The sequence below is a fragment of the Lepisosteus oculatus genome, chromosome 27 (genome assembly GCF_040954835.1).
Source record: "Lepisosteus oculatus isolate fLepOcu1 chromosome 27, fLepOcu1.hap2, whole genome shotgun sequence".
NCBI classification, from domain to species: Eukaryota; Metazoa; Chordata; class Actinopteri; order Semionotiformes; family Lepisosteidae; genus Lepisosteus; species Lepisosteus oculatus.
The window spans coordinates 362,429-377,620 of record NC_090722.1 but is presented as its reverse complement, the minus strand read 5'-3'; the positions used below and the strand labels follow the sequence as shown (position 1 = coordinate 377,620).

The 15,192-nt window shown below is 37.3% G+C and overlaps 1 protein-coding gene across 1 annotated transcript in view; it reads left to right on the top strand.

Moving 5' to 3' along the window:
* The window catches only part of ntrk1 (neurotrophic tyrosine kinase, receptor, type 1), a 66,542-nt gene that overhangs the window by 35,539 nt on the left and 15,811 nt on the right, over positions 1 to 15,192 (top strand). The window contains exons 7-11 of the mRNA XM_069185250.1: positions 2,706 to 2,844; positions 6,991 to 7,328; positions 9,150 to 9,178; positions 10,326 to 10,362; positions 11,628 to 11,730. Coding sequence (XP_069041351.1) covers positions 2,706 to 2,844; positions 6,991 to 7,328; positions 9,150 to 9,178; positions 10,326 to 10,362; positions 11,628 to 11,730 — 646 coding nt within the window. The remainder of the gene's footprint in view (positions 1 to 2,705; positions 2,845 to 6,990; positions 7,329 to 9,149; positions 9,179 to 10,325; positions 10,363 to 11,627; positions 11,731 to 15,192) is intronic.

The following is a 15,192-nucleotide window of genomic DNA, read 5'->3' as shown; positions in this document are numbered from 1 at the left end:
CCCTGAGACTGGTTTAATATAACCCAGACCGGGGGCGTTCAGCCCTGGTCTGTACTGAAAACAAAGACAGCCTTTGCTGGGTGAGTGATAACAACATACAGTAGCTACCCTGCAGCGCTGTGGCTGGAAAGGGGGGAAAAGCCTGTGTTTGTGTTAAGCAGCTGTTTGTAAATACAGCAGATGTTCTTAAGCCCTGTAGCTGGGATTGTTGCAATGGAAAAATATAACTGCTTTTTTTTTTGCCCAGGGCTGGATTGCGATAAGATGTACAGTACGTCATCATCTTAGGTAGCGGGAAAGATTAGAAACAATTTAGGAAAATGAACTGTAGAAATAACGCTCCGAGGGGAGACAGCTCCTTAGGGCATCACATTGTCAAATGTATCGAAGCTGATAACAAGCATTGAAGAATGTCATTAAGTATCTGATCTTGGCACCTGCCATCAACTGTTGATGTCACTGTCAGAGACAAATCAGTCATGCAGTATATTTACGGTCCTCTTCAGATGTGTTTTGTACAATGTCTGTCAGTTCACCAGTACTTGATTTTCATTGTAAATGAGCAAAACATAGTGATCATTTACATCTGGAGGTTCAGCTGTAAATATAGATACCCTGTTAGACATTTAGGTTTTGTGCAAATCAGAAGTCTGTTGTAAATAAAAGCTGGTATCTGGTACAAAGGCATTGTCAAGGTCAACCCAGTATATTTCTTCAGAATGACCATTAAAACATCGATCAGAGGACATAAATGAAAAATGTGCAAAAGTTTAAGTTTAAAACCAAAATCAGGGGGTTGTGGGAGTATAGAACGAGCTACCCTGCCATGTTGATGAAGACAGTTCTCTGAAGAAATGAGATCCTTGGATCAAATATCTACTTACTATAAAACAAGCTAGATGAGCCAAATGGTCTCCTGTCGCTCGACTTGCTGTCACATGTGCCTCACCATTTGCAGTTGTTGAGAAATGCAGGTACAGTATCTTTGGAAGGGTAACCTTTTCTATCTAATACCTGTGCTACTCAGTAGATTCAGTTTTTCAAGTTTTCTTTTCCTTTGTGCTTTTTAAAAGAAGATTTCCTCTTGCTACCATCAATCTCAGTCTTTCATTTTTATATTTTTTCTGATTTTAAATGTGAAATGTTTGTCATTATCTTCTGAGGGTCAGCCAATGATAAATATCTATTTGTGTGAAATGTGTCCATTACACTAGACAGATACTATATATCCAAAATTAGTACATTTTATAATACAGTAAGTATTCTCAAATTTAAAATCCTTCGTAGTATTGCATATGGCTGTATGGCTGTATATTATGTACTGTATATTTGCTGATTTCTTGAACTGTAACAATTTATTTGCACTACTTATGTCGTCATCATTTCTAACTGTTTAATTAACAACAGTTCTTATGATGATTAGATTGGTGAGATTAGAGTTCTTATGGCCCCTTCTTTGCCCCAAATCCAATCTGCACTGGCTCAGTATCACCACACACCTCAACATGCTATCCCTTACTATATGGTAATTGAATGGCACCTGAGTAAATAGTGTCCTTCAATGCTTGTTGATTGATATGGTACCTTCCTTAGTATTTGTACTTCAACATGTTGATTAGAGGGAGTCTCTGTGTCACTTGTTAAATGCAGAGCTACTGTAGCTCAAAACAATAATTAAGCAAATCTGATTTTTCTACTTCTAAATGTTAGTTATTCCAGAGACTCCTACTGTCATATAGATGATATTATAGCTAATTTTAAATGATTTTTCCATACCTTCGCATGTAATAAAAAGTTAGATTTAAAATAATTACTGGGTTTTGTCACCTACTATATCAGAAATTTTCCAGTGGATTAAGCGAATGGCCTCAAGAGAATGTTGAGTTTTTTTAATGGCCTAATAATACCTATTGTTTCCTTAAGTACAATACTTTTACTTAACTACAATACCATCAGACCCTGGTGGTTTCTTCATCCCAAGTGTTTCTAGTACCTGAAAAACTTCTGCTTCTTGCATGCTGATATAATGTAATATATAATATTGTGCTTGCTTCACACTTCCTCTTTTTCCTTGGTAAACAGCTGGGTACAATATTAATTAAATCGTTTTAATCAGGCATTTCCATTAACATCAGAGAAAAGAGGCTGTCGTCAGCAGACTGCAAAGAACGGGTTTTGAGGCTTTAGTCTCAGTCTTCCTCAGAGAGTACATTATATTTACATATATATTATTTAACAGTATACTAATATCACACAAAAAGTCCTGTGGGCTGTATGGTGGCATTCTGTTAGCAGTATAAGTTGCTAATAGAATCAGTAATTAACTGTTAGTTAGCTACGCTTAACAAAGGCTTCAGTGTGTTTTCATACTCTCCACATGTCTGTTGGTTAGTAACTACATTACTAATGGTTTTCTTTAGTGGTTATCTTTTGCTATTATATAAATTGCTTATAAATTGCTACAAATGCAACCTTACTATAATACATCTGCAAAGGAACAAGTAATAGGTTTATTCCATGCTGAAAAAGAGAAGAAAGAAAACACAAAGTTTCGGGGTCACACCTGAAGAACCACGGCCGAAACGTTGTGTTTTCTTTCTTCTTTTTTTCAGCATGGAATAAACCTAATACTTGTTTCTTTGCAGCCTACGCATGCTGACGCAGCTACCCACCTGAAATAATACATCTGTGCTGGTTGTCTGCAGGAGAGGACATCAGGCCATAGACAAATGGTAGTGCTGCAGCTGGTGAACGTATCCTCAAAGGACAATTTGCAGAACTTGACCTGTCAGGCCGAGAACAGAGCCGGGCCGGGCCAGGACACTGTGAAGCTTGACATCCTCTGTGAGTCCCACTCAGTCCTTAGCACTTTACTGTAAGGAGTTTCCAAAAACACTGTCACAAATGCAGGCCTCCTTTGCAATTAATTGAGCTACTGTGCATGACAAGACACAGATTCCATAAACTGACATGTAAACTGTATCGTATGCATGCCATATGTGTACATTAGTGTACATTGTTTCATACATACAGGCCTATATATTTCATATACTGTATAAATTGCTTTTACTGTGTAGAGCTGCAGTACATTATAGAACTTTATAAGTCTTTTGAACCCATTACATATCCTTTATCAGTCTTTTGAGCTCGTCACATATCCTTCATCAGTCTTTTGAATGTTTGCCTTCAGGAATATGTTTTAGCTGTCCACAGTGCAAGACAAATAGATTGAAATTTAGTTTTGTTCCAGAGGCCATCAGGATTGCAAACAATGTCTATATAGAAGTCTTATCAATATGATGTCTGTTGAACAGACACCCCTCTACAAATGTGCATGTACTTTAATTCTTCTTTTTATGGTCTGTTTGCTGTTTTAATTTATGTATAGATTTTTTTCTTAGCAATGTTTTTTTTTCTATTGTTGTGTTTTATGCTGTACCGCTAGCTGCTTAAATTGCACCTATGCTGGGGATAAATTAAGTATTTTGAATTGAATAAAACTATGTAGGACAGCCACTAATAACAAGCCAAACAGAAGCCACAAAAGTGCAAAAAAACACACATACCTACAAATGGCCTTTTCCAGTCCAGACAACTATGATAAGAATATACTGTATAGTCTAAAGCAGGTCTGGCTCATTCTACTGTTTTTGTACTGCCTTGCCAAAAATCATAGACAATCTGCAACAGCAGATTAATCCATCTCTGTCATTGATCGCACTGGCATGTGCATTCGTGCCATTATATGTTTACATATACTGTATATGAGGAAAAGGGAGACAACTCAGCCAACAGCAGCTGAAGCAGCTCTACATGGTATATAGTAGTGTTGAACTACGTCTTATGTGATAGTCAAGAGCTTACCACTGGCATACTGCTAAATTCCAGGGAAAACTCACCCATGTGGTTGTCTGCATTGACACATTGCATACAGGTAGGTGTCCTGTTGATTTCACAAGAGGCAGATATACTGCACTAAGAAGACTTCATAGAGAAGCACACAAATGAAAACACTTGGTTTACTAATCCTTTGCAGTTCCTTGGAAATTATTAAATGTGCATGAGCAGTCTCCTTTTATCTACAGGATGGATCATACATATGAAGAATACCTTCTTCAAATATCTTCAGAACATTTAGTCCCAATTAAACCCCTCACAGTAATGATGAAAAGAAAAAAAAACAGTATGGATTGCAATTGCAAGGGGTGATTGTAAGCACAGCAAATGGCAGACTCCAGCACTGTCGGGGGAGCCAGGCTCTTGTCAGGAAGAAGAGAGGCTTAATGTTCAGATCCACTAGAGATGAGTCACATCTGACCTGCTGATTAGAGATGCTGAGCTAATGGGCCTCGCCCTCATGTTCCGGAAGCCTAATTGGTGAAACGAACCCTCATGATCAGTAAAGTGCCTGGCAATATTCATCCATCACTATCAGTGCCCCCATTTCCCTCCTAGACCACAGATCATTAACTCCCCCTCCTCCATTAATTACATCTCATATGATGAGCAGTGCTACGTATGTTCACACCTCTAGCTTATTCCAATAGGTCTCGTTTTTTCTGTTATATAATATAATATATATATATGCTATGTAATTTTATATATAATGCTACTGTATATTATATTGGGCAATCTGCAATGTTACTTAATTGAACTATAGCTGTGGAAGGATTTGCAGAAAAAGATACTCCCAGAAATATGAATTTTCATACCCTTCATTTTGTCTTGGTGATGTTAATGGTGATAATAATAATAACTGCTTACACTTATATAGCGCTTTTCTGGGCACTCCACTCAAAATGCTTGATGAAGGTATTTCCACCCAGTAAGATGTGGATACCCTTTGTTAATTATGGAAATATTTCTTAGCAGCTGGGTTTTTCTAATCACAGTGGTTTAATAGAAGATTAGATTATCGTAGTGCAGATATCAAAAACTAATCCTTAAACAAACAAAATGCTATGTAATCAGCTGTGTTACCTCTTATCCTTCAGCCTGCAAAAAATCTAAGTGTTGTTTAACCAATATGTTTTTATGAAAGATATGTGTCATTTCCAATATTTTTCTTAGCATTTCTAAACATGGCTGCTCTGTGGTGGATTATTAGATTTGTTGCCTCACAGCAGGGTGGCTTCTATCTGGAGTTTGTATGTTCTCCCCATAGTTTCTGCCTGGTTTCTCTTAATTGATGTCCTAGAGTGGTATAAAATAAAACAATCTGCAGGTCATGGCTAACTCACCATCATGGACTGTAGATTCACAGTTGCAGCCAGCTTAGCTGAGCTGATGGTACTGATATACTGTAGCAGCTTCACATTATAAAGCCGCTCTCAAGGAATGTTCATCAGTGTAAATACTCAACGGATTTGTTCAGAATAGAAGGAATTCCCAATACAAGAATGTGATTCAGTGTTTTTAGTCACTCAGCACTATACCACATAAGATAAAGATAGATAACATCATGAGGCCATTGTTCCTACATTGTGTTGATCTGGACATCTGCCTCAACATTCAGATTCCTTTTACTGTATATGTAGCTTCCTGCAGTCTAGATTACGAATGTTATATATATAGTGTGTTCCTACTACCAGTAGTAGTCCTATGACTTGGTCCTTTTGTAAGTCTTTTTTTATTCCTTTGCTGCTATTTCTGTGTTTACACCTTTTGTTATGTGCTAGTTAGTTGCTACTTAGGTTGTTTGCTAAGAATATGAGAACCTATTTTTTATGTTTATCAAACAACAATGAGCCTGAAGTTTACCTTGAGGCACACTTAGTGACACTAAGTAATAACAAAAGCAAACAGAATTATACCTTGACACCAGAAGAAATCTTAACAGATTATATGTTCTGCTTTTTCCTTCCGCTTTTCAGTGTACAGTATACTATATCATATTGTATCATTTTCTTTTATCTATTATCCATTTTGCTTGTTTAACAAATTCCAGAAAGCTAGCTAAACAAGCCATTACCTTTCTAAATCCTTATTGGCTATATCTTAAAATGACATTCTTCTAAGCACTGTAAAACATGTAATTATGATTTAGTTCAAAGTATCAATCCATTAACTTTATCAATATTAAAAGTAAAATCTATTTGTCTAAAGATTACCTGTTCTTTTCTGCCACCATTATTTATGAACTGGTCTCATAATTTCAGTTTTGCAATATCTGGGTACTCTTGCCATTTCCAATGATTTTATTGTTTATGTTAGGTTTACTGTACTGATGAAAGACATTTATTAAGTAGAACATGCACACTCAAACAGACTGAGTACAGTCACCATGTATATTTTAAAAAGAAGAATAATATTAACTCCCTTTAAAGGATGATCCCTGCAATCTACAATTGCATCTTCTGGAAAACATTCTTTCAGGAATTTCAGAGCCGGATTTTTCTAATAGTATAGTATCTGTGACACTCTCAGAAGGGATAGTACACATTTTATTTATTGTTTCTCTTGCAAAACTCAGGAGGGTTGCATAATATGAAATGAAACAATCATTTTATTTGCTACAGTGCCCTAATTAAACAGTACGCCACATATTCTTTAGCATTTATTTCTTTTGTTTTATTTTCCCAGAAATTAAAAATAATTTGAGTGCAGATAAACACCCTTTATATTTTAAACATCTGCAAATATTAATCAAAGTTGAAGAATGTTGGACAAAAGATTTCTAATTTCAGGATCTTTCAACAAAAAGACAACACATAACACCCTGGAACCACCATTAGCACTGTGCAAGCCAAACAAATATCAAACAAAAGCCTGACTGCATCTATGTGAGAACGTGAAGTTCTAAACCCTTTACTAATTACCTAATAGTTCAGTCAACCCCCTAATGGAGCTATTTACAAGTTATTAGAGGACATATAGCAGATTCTAGGGGCAGGTTGAATGTAACTATAGCCCCTTTTTAAGCCACACATACAGAAGGTTTCATATGAGAAACATCTGACATGAAGATGTCTCCTTGCTTTCTGTTCACAGTTCCTGTCAAGATCCTCTTCCTGGGCGATGCTGTTCCCCAGCATCACTGGTGCTTCCCCTTTACCGTGGATGGGAATCCGGCACCCCAGATTCGCTGGCTCTACAATGGCACCAAACTACCACTAACAGAGTTCACATACACACAGCTGATTCCCGATGCAGACGATGGCTCTGTCCTGCATGGCTGCCTCTTCCTCAACAAGCCCACCCACCTTAACAATGGCAACTATACACTAATTGTGGACAACGGCCTTGGATATGACTCAGCAAGTGCCATTGGCAAGTTCATGGACAACCCATTTGATGACTTAGAGGGCATCATACCAGGTACTGGAAGCGTGAGATGGCATGCCACTCATTGTGTCATATTCGGTAGTGCTTAAAAGAAGTCCTGAGTGTCCTTAAAGGAGAAATCCTTTAGCACATTTTAAGCTTAAAACATGGAGGTACCTGCAATGTGTTTAATTACTATACCATTTTATAAATATTTATATGTAGTTATAATTGATAAATTGCAAACTTGCCTAACTGTCCTTTCTTACAGTTTTTCTAGACTTCACTGTGCTTTGAAGTTAATTACTGAGACTAAAAATCCACTTTCTTTTTATAATGTTTCCTTCTGTTTTCCCTGCCTCTAACTTTGCATCTCATCTTAAAATTGTCATTTTCTCTCTTTTATACTTCTCCCCCCCTAGTTCTGTTCAACGATCCAAGTAAGTATGTACCATGTTTGTGGTCAGCAAAACTGCATGAAGTAGCACACAATATGTTTCATGCCTTCATTTTACTAGTTACTGTGGTGTACTAGTAATTTTATTTGTTTTGTATGCTACAGTACATCCTAATTTATATTCTGCCAATGAGTCTTACTGGAATTACCTGGTGTTCAGTGATAGCAAATTCAGTAGATCTATGGTTTTTATATGTTTTTACTATCCAAAATTATGAGTAAAGCATAGCTTTCTACAATACACATTCTATTAAAACTGAAACCAGGAAACTATCTCACACAAAGGGTTTTGGGAGTCTGGAACAGCCTACTTACTGTAGGCATACTGTACACTATTGTCAGCTTTCATTAAATGGCTGGATAAGATTCTCAGACTAATTTGCTCCTGTAGAATATCCTTTTCTCATTTGTAACCTAAGCTGCTAAATAAATTAAGTTGGAAATCACCAAACCCGAGCACAGCAGAAAAAAGAAACACCCATCTTAAGAGATCAAGACTAGTGTTGATTTGTTTGACCATTTTAATGTTTTTAATGTTTTTTAGTTTTGAAGGTTCATATCTACAAAAGCTTGCTACAACAGACAAAAAAAAATGCCTAAAGATGTCCTAATAAATGTCAAAAGGTTGCTAGCAAAATCTGCCAACCTTATGTTTTTCTTATGGTCCTATCTTCATCGCAAATATTCATTCTGATATACAGAATGGTACAATGTTGAAGTAATTTGCCTATAATGTACCTATAATTTCTAAAAGTTGCTTTCATTTTTATGTGCCCAGATAAGTTTTGAAAATACTGTGTGCATTCTACTGAAAGTGCATTCCCACAGGTGGCCCTGAGATCTGTCACTCTTTACAGTACTGCCTGTACTGTAGCTACAGGCGCAACCATGCGTGGAGATTTTATGAAAGCTACTGTATTTAATAGCTGTATAATACAATGTGTCAGAAATATAGCAGCCTTGAGAGACACCTATGCATATTTCCAAGATAATGCCATAAAAGCATGTGTGATGAACAAATGCATCTAAAAACATGTCAAAGAAAACCAAGAAAACAATATACAGTATCAACATATTGTATAACCTAAACCATTGTACCAACATGAGGGTGAAGTACAATACTACAGTTTTCAGAACTTCACTATGCAGTCTTCAAATTAATTGCTTTATTATTAATTCATTTTGTAAGATAGAGAATGTGTTTCAATGATGAAATGTGTTCTTTAGTGATTGTGCTGTAAATTAGTATTAGAATCCAATAGATGTTATACAGTTAAGTTGTGACATGATAAATGTCCTCCACAGAACAAGGTTAAAATTCTTTTAACACAATAAGGGTATAAGAAAACAAATGTAACCTAACCACTGCATGTTTTCTTACTTCATTCAATGTATTTGGAGACTATTATCCTTTCCATTGGCTAACCAGATTCCTTCCCCCTCACATCCACCAATGATGCTGCTTAATCTTCTTCTCCAACAAATATTTGGAGTATCGACATCATGTTTCTCACCAGAAATGCAGTTGAATTATATACATTTTTCACATTTTGCAGTCATATACTGTAGTTTGTTTTTATATTTCCAGCCAAATAAATAAATACTCAAGAGTACTAAATCTAAATCCTAAAACAAGCATGTTAATGATTATCTGACAAATCTATTGTTTATGTATGGTTTTATCATGCCTGTGCCCATCTTTTTTGTTAACAAAACAGAGCTGCATTACCTTGAGAAGATAAGGATGTTTAAGACAAGTTGTTTTCTACTTATATATCTATAGTAGACAGCTAAATTAACAATATTTCAAATCCACAGCTGTCCCCCATGGTGTTCTTTACTATACTACATTAAGAGCTCTCACCCAACCAATAATTATAACAATATTTAATCAGAAGTCTTTCCATGTTCATGGAGACTAGTCAACCAATGCAAGCAAGCTACACTATAGATTTCTAGATCACACTTCCCATGAAAAAGAGGCAATATAATCTAATACAATATAAAATCAATATAAAAAATAAAAGTAGAGTCATTTTCCTGAACTGAAAAAGCTATCCAAGTAGATCTGATTTTTCACACCCAGTGGTTGTGCAAAATACTCTTATTTGAGCTTAGAAGACTCTTATATATATACACACTGTATGTGAAGACATTCTAGTCCTTTGATCAACAAAAACTACCCAATTAAAAATCAGTCTAAATTATGTTAGATCACCATTCTATATGTCCCAGACCCCTTCCTGCATGACTGAATGTAAAACTCACACATGTATGTATTTGATTATGTTGTCCAACTGGGATCATTGCTCTGAAGTTCTTGTACTGTTTTCGTACTTATTGGTGTGTTTTTTATTGGTATTCTTTTGTAACAGGGGCCCTCAGTAGCAGTACTTGAGGACATAATCCAATGAGTTTTGACCTTGGGTGCATTACAATCTATGAGACCATTGAGTGCTGGAGTTGAGGAAAACTACTTTAACATCTTGGATGTTGTTTGGTGTGAAATTTCTGCCTATTGCCATTTGTAAAATTTGCTTTTAATTTGTCTGATAAATAACATTTTACACTTATTCTTCATAGCTCCTACAAGCCTATCTCCCAGGAGTGTGACAGAGAACCTGGAGAACAGGAACTTTGGTGTGAGTATTCATGGTAGAGGAACTTGAACTCGAACTTTATTGCTATATGTAACCGGTACATGTACTGGTACAATGGAATTCTTACTTAACTAACTTAAAGTCTCTCGATTGTTAAAAAAAAAGTGTAAAACACAAAGTGCAGACAGTGCATCAAGACAATATACAAACAAACAGTAGACAATGTACAAGTAAACAAGTAAACAGTTCAAATGTAAACAATGCAGACATGTAAACAATGACTGGAGATGTGCAATAAATAAAATCATAATGAGGTAGATGGTGTACAGGTGTGGTCCCAGGGGCACGGCCAAATGTGTTCACCAATTGCATTGCTTGTGGGTAGAAGCTGTTGAAGAATCTGGTGGTAAGTGTCCGTATGCTCTTGTATCTCTTGCCTGCGGGCAGTGGGGTGAAGAACTCATGCCCGGGGTGGTGACTGTCCTCTGTGATGGCCAGAATTCTACCACAGCAGCGATCTTCATCGAACTGTTTAATCTCTGTGAGACCACAGCCGATGATCTTCTCGGCCACATTCACCATTCTCTGCAGTGCCTTTCTCTCTCGAGAAGCGGTGTTGCCGTTCTTGAGGCACCTCAGGAAATAGAGTCACTGCTGAGCCTTCTTCAAGAAGGATGTTGAAGAAGTAGACAATTGCCAAGTTGTCTGCTCCAAAATAAAAGTTAAAGTGAAACAGTTCTTTTTTAAGAAACAACTTTCAGATGAAAAAATCATGGATATTTCACTAGATGGAACACAAGGGTATTGTTCTCAAAAGAATTGGGTAGAGACATTTGTCTCATTTAACAGCATAATTCAGGTTAGTGAAATGTGTCTCTGTATAAACCACTGCACTTACATCACCAAAAAAGGTAGAGAACTCTAAAAACCAGGGCACTAATATAGAACAGCAAATATGTCCATCTCATACAGTACATATGTCTATCTCAAAGTCCACCCCCCATCATAATCCCACCTGTCCACCTCCTCACAAATTACTGTGCTTCAGGAAAAAATGTGTTTGGTATTAATTGGTAAATTGTGTATTAATTGGTAGAAATCTGTCATATTGTTACCAGCGTACAGAAGAAACAACATTCAGGTATTATTGATTTTGTGAAATATTTTAAACATAAATTATAGATATAAAAAGGAAACACCAACAAGTTACAACTTGTTAGTAAAGGATTTGAAAATATAGTGGGAATTACAACAATATGTATACAGTTGCTGTGCTCACTGGTGTCTGTCTGTGCATCTGTGTACAGGTGTCTGTAGCTGTGGGACTGGCAGTGTTTGCGTGCACTTTCCTCCTCATCATGTTGTTGGTCATCAACAAATGTGGGCGGCAGTCCAAGTTCGGCATCCACCGTGAGTCCACCCCATCATCATCCCACCTCCGCCTCCTCACAAATTACTGTGCTTCGGGAAAAAATGTGCTTGTTATTAGTTTAACTTTTGTGCATTAATTGGTAGAAGTTATTGTTACCAGCACACTGAAGAAACAACACTATTACTGATTTAGTCAAATATTTTAAACATAAACTACAGATATATAAAGGTTGAAGAGGCTACTTAAAAGAAATGTAGGTGCTTAAGTAAACACATCCCTTTCAGACAACAAAGTATAAAAACCAAACAGAATGTTAGTATCTACTGTTAAAAGTATACATTTTAAATCTAGAGATAGTACGTAAAATCATGTATTTTTTAAAGTTTAATTATACAGATAATTAATGTAAAATGTCAAACACTTAACACCCGGCTGTACTTTGTTATAGAATCATGTGGCATGAGCTCAGTTTTCATTTTCATCGTGAATCAGTGCGTTTCTATAGAACACCAAAGAACTGGGATGTCAGTACACAGTAGTTGTCCTACTGCAAGAAAAGTTATGTCTGATGGGTTCAGTTTAGTACTAAAGAAGAAGAGTTATTCTCTACAGTTAGAGAACAGGCAGCCTGGGGTGTGTTCTGAGTAGACCTGGCACAATCTTATCCATGTGGGATTTCCCTGGACACTTTTTTTTCCCCTGACTGTCTCTATATAAGCAGGCTAGGTTAATGGGTGTTTCTAAATGGACAGTAGTCTCCTCCCTGGCAGACTGCACATACCCCTCTGGGTTACCATGATGCTTACTAGTAATACATGTCTTTCTAATAATGGATGGCTGAAAGTTATGTACAGTAGCTAGTCAAATATGGCAAATTAATTATTGTAAACAGACAACAGAGCGATGTATTTTTGAGAAACAATTTCCTTAAGATTGATTTATCTACTTTTAAAATAGCATATACTTTTTTGTTAGCATACAGCAGTGGTTCTCAAACTTGTTGGACCAAGTACCACCCCTGATCAAACCAAAGCATCCAAGTACCACCTACAAGTCATCTTCTCATAGGAACCCCAGAAATTCTCAATGACCAACATGAGCGCGCGTGTGCGCACACACTCACACACACATATAATAAATATTATAATAATAAACTTTATTTGATATAGCGCCTTTAAAGGTGGCTTCTCAAAGCCCTTTACAGAAAAAAAAACAGGAACAACAGCAAATAAAAATAAACAATAAAAAAGCACCATTTCAGTGAGAGGGGTGAGCCTGTTTAGTCGAGCAAAGCAGATGTGAATTCATTTTTTGAGCCTTGATACAATTCACAACAGAGTCTAACAGATTTTAAATCGTCAGGCATTTTCTTGACGGCAAAGGTCTCGCAGTGGATGTTGCAATGCGCCCATTCATTTCTGCAGCAACCTCTCTAATTCGTGCAACTACACCGCTGTTTCGGCTTGTCATCACTCTAGCACCGTCTGTACAAACTCCGACGCATTTTATCCAGTCGATGCCATTCTCTTCGATAAATTCATTCAGAAACTGAAATATGTGATCTCCTGTAGTTCCTGTTGGTAGAGGCTTACAGAACAGAAAGTCCTCACGGGACGTACCCTCAAACTCGTATCTAACGTAAACGAGCGAATTGGCCAAATCGACTACAGACTCATCTAATTGCAGTGAAAAACATCTGCTCATCTTAATGCGCTCTATTAGCGTACTTTTGATATCATCCGCCATTTCAATAATTCTATGAATGACTGTGTCTTTCAAAGGGGTAGCAGGTCGAGCTGTTTAGCAGCTTTTTCTTCACACATAATACTGTACATCAGCTCTTTTGCCAACAGTAAATAAGGTTCTTCAAAAATAGTGTGGGGGTTACCTGCTTTTAGATTTTTCAGCGCACAGGACACGGTTCCAGGGTCATGTGGCGTACCACCTGGCGGCACTTCACGTACCACTGCAGGTACGCGTACCAGAGTTTGAGAACCACTGGGCATACAGTATAGCATACAGTAATGCCAAAGCCTATAAGGCAGTTTTACAATTATATTGCCAAGAGATCAGAAGTATGAATTCTTGCTATTTCAATAGCTATGACTGTGGTTCCCTAATGGGTATCTCTAATGAAAAACATCACCTTCTCATGTCTTTTGTTGCTGTGTGACTTAGCACACTGTTGGCCTAAACAAGCATGTCACCTTACATTGCAGGCCTTAGAATATGAACATATTTTTTTCCCGCATGGTATGGGTCATAAGCACAGGTGATTAACAATTGCAATTACTAAATTGGAGAGGCAGCATATAGGAAATAACAGACACTTCCATATCTCATATAAAATGGGACAGGATCTCTGTGGATTTTGAATGGATCTAACTGTAAGGAATATTGTAGCACACCTGAGAGAAGCAATTTCATTTTCAATGCAGCTGTAAGTATGTTTGCCACAGCCAGCTGGGGAAGCTAAAAAACCAGAGAGTTTTAATTAAAGTTTTGAAAGCTAAGTGTTGGCAGATCCCACAGCTGGCTGAAGAGCCATTAAAGAAGACTGATAAGGAGACTGTCTGTGCCCTTTTGGACTGTTTTCAAAAACGCTAAGTGGAGACTGCCCTACTGTAATTCTCACCCCTACACTATGCTCTCTAGCTGAATGCATTATTAGATGTGATGTTAGTCAGCTGCAGAAAAGCTTTCTGGTCTGGCTTGCACCTATTGATCTTTTCTACACCCTGGGTATTCCAAAGCCTGGTTTTCAGTCCAAAACCCGTGTTATAGAAGTTTATAGCTGTATGGACAGAAGCAAAAATGTTTTTGTATCCTATTTCCACTTTGTTTCAAGTTATGGTTTTTAACATTGGAAGTATTTTCTTAGGTTTAGTTATAATAAGATCACTTTATTAGCCCTATACAATTTCTTGTATAAGGAATTTGTCTTTTCACATACCCCAGCTTGCTCTCCCCATGAGACATACAGACAGAGAGAAGCTTGGGGTCAGAATGCAGGGTAAGCCATTTATACAGCACCCCTGGAGTAGCTGGGGTTAAGGGCCTTGCTCAGGGGCCCAACAGAGTAGGCAGATTCCTCTGACAGCTGTGGGATTTGAACTAGCAACCTTCCAGCCAAAGGCATAGACCCTTAACCACAGAGCCAACCTCATTTAATGTTTTAAATTCTAGGGTGAGCAAAAGCCAATATTAAAAAATGAATGTTTGTAATTTGGTCTGATATGCAGTCAGATGAGGCAAACAGCAGAAATGCTGGCCACAACTCCCCAAACTGGATACACTCCAAATCTTGGCTGAGCCTTGATATCTTGTCCATGGAAATCAAGAACAGAAGAGGAAGCAAGACGCACCCATTTTGAACAGATTAATTACTAGAATGCACAAACAGAACTCTCTCTCTACAGGGACCAGATAGCACACAGCAGCGGGCCTAGCTCTCCATACCTTGGTGTGCATGGTCGTAAGCCTTCTCCAACCCACAAAAG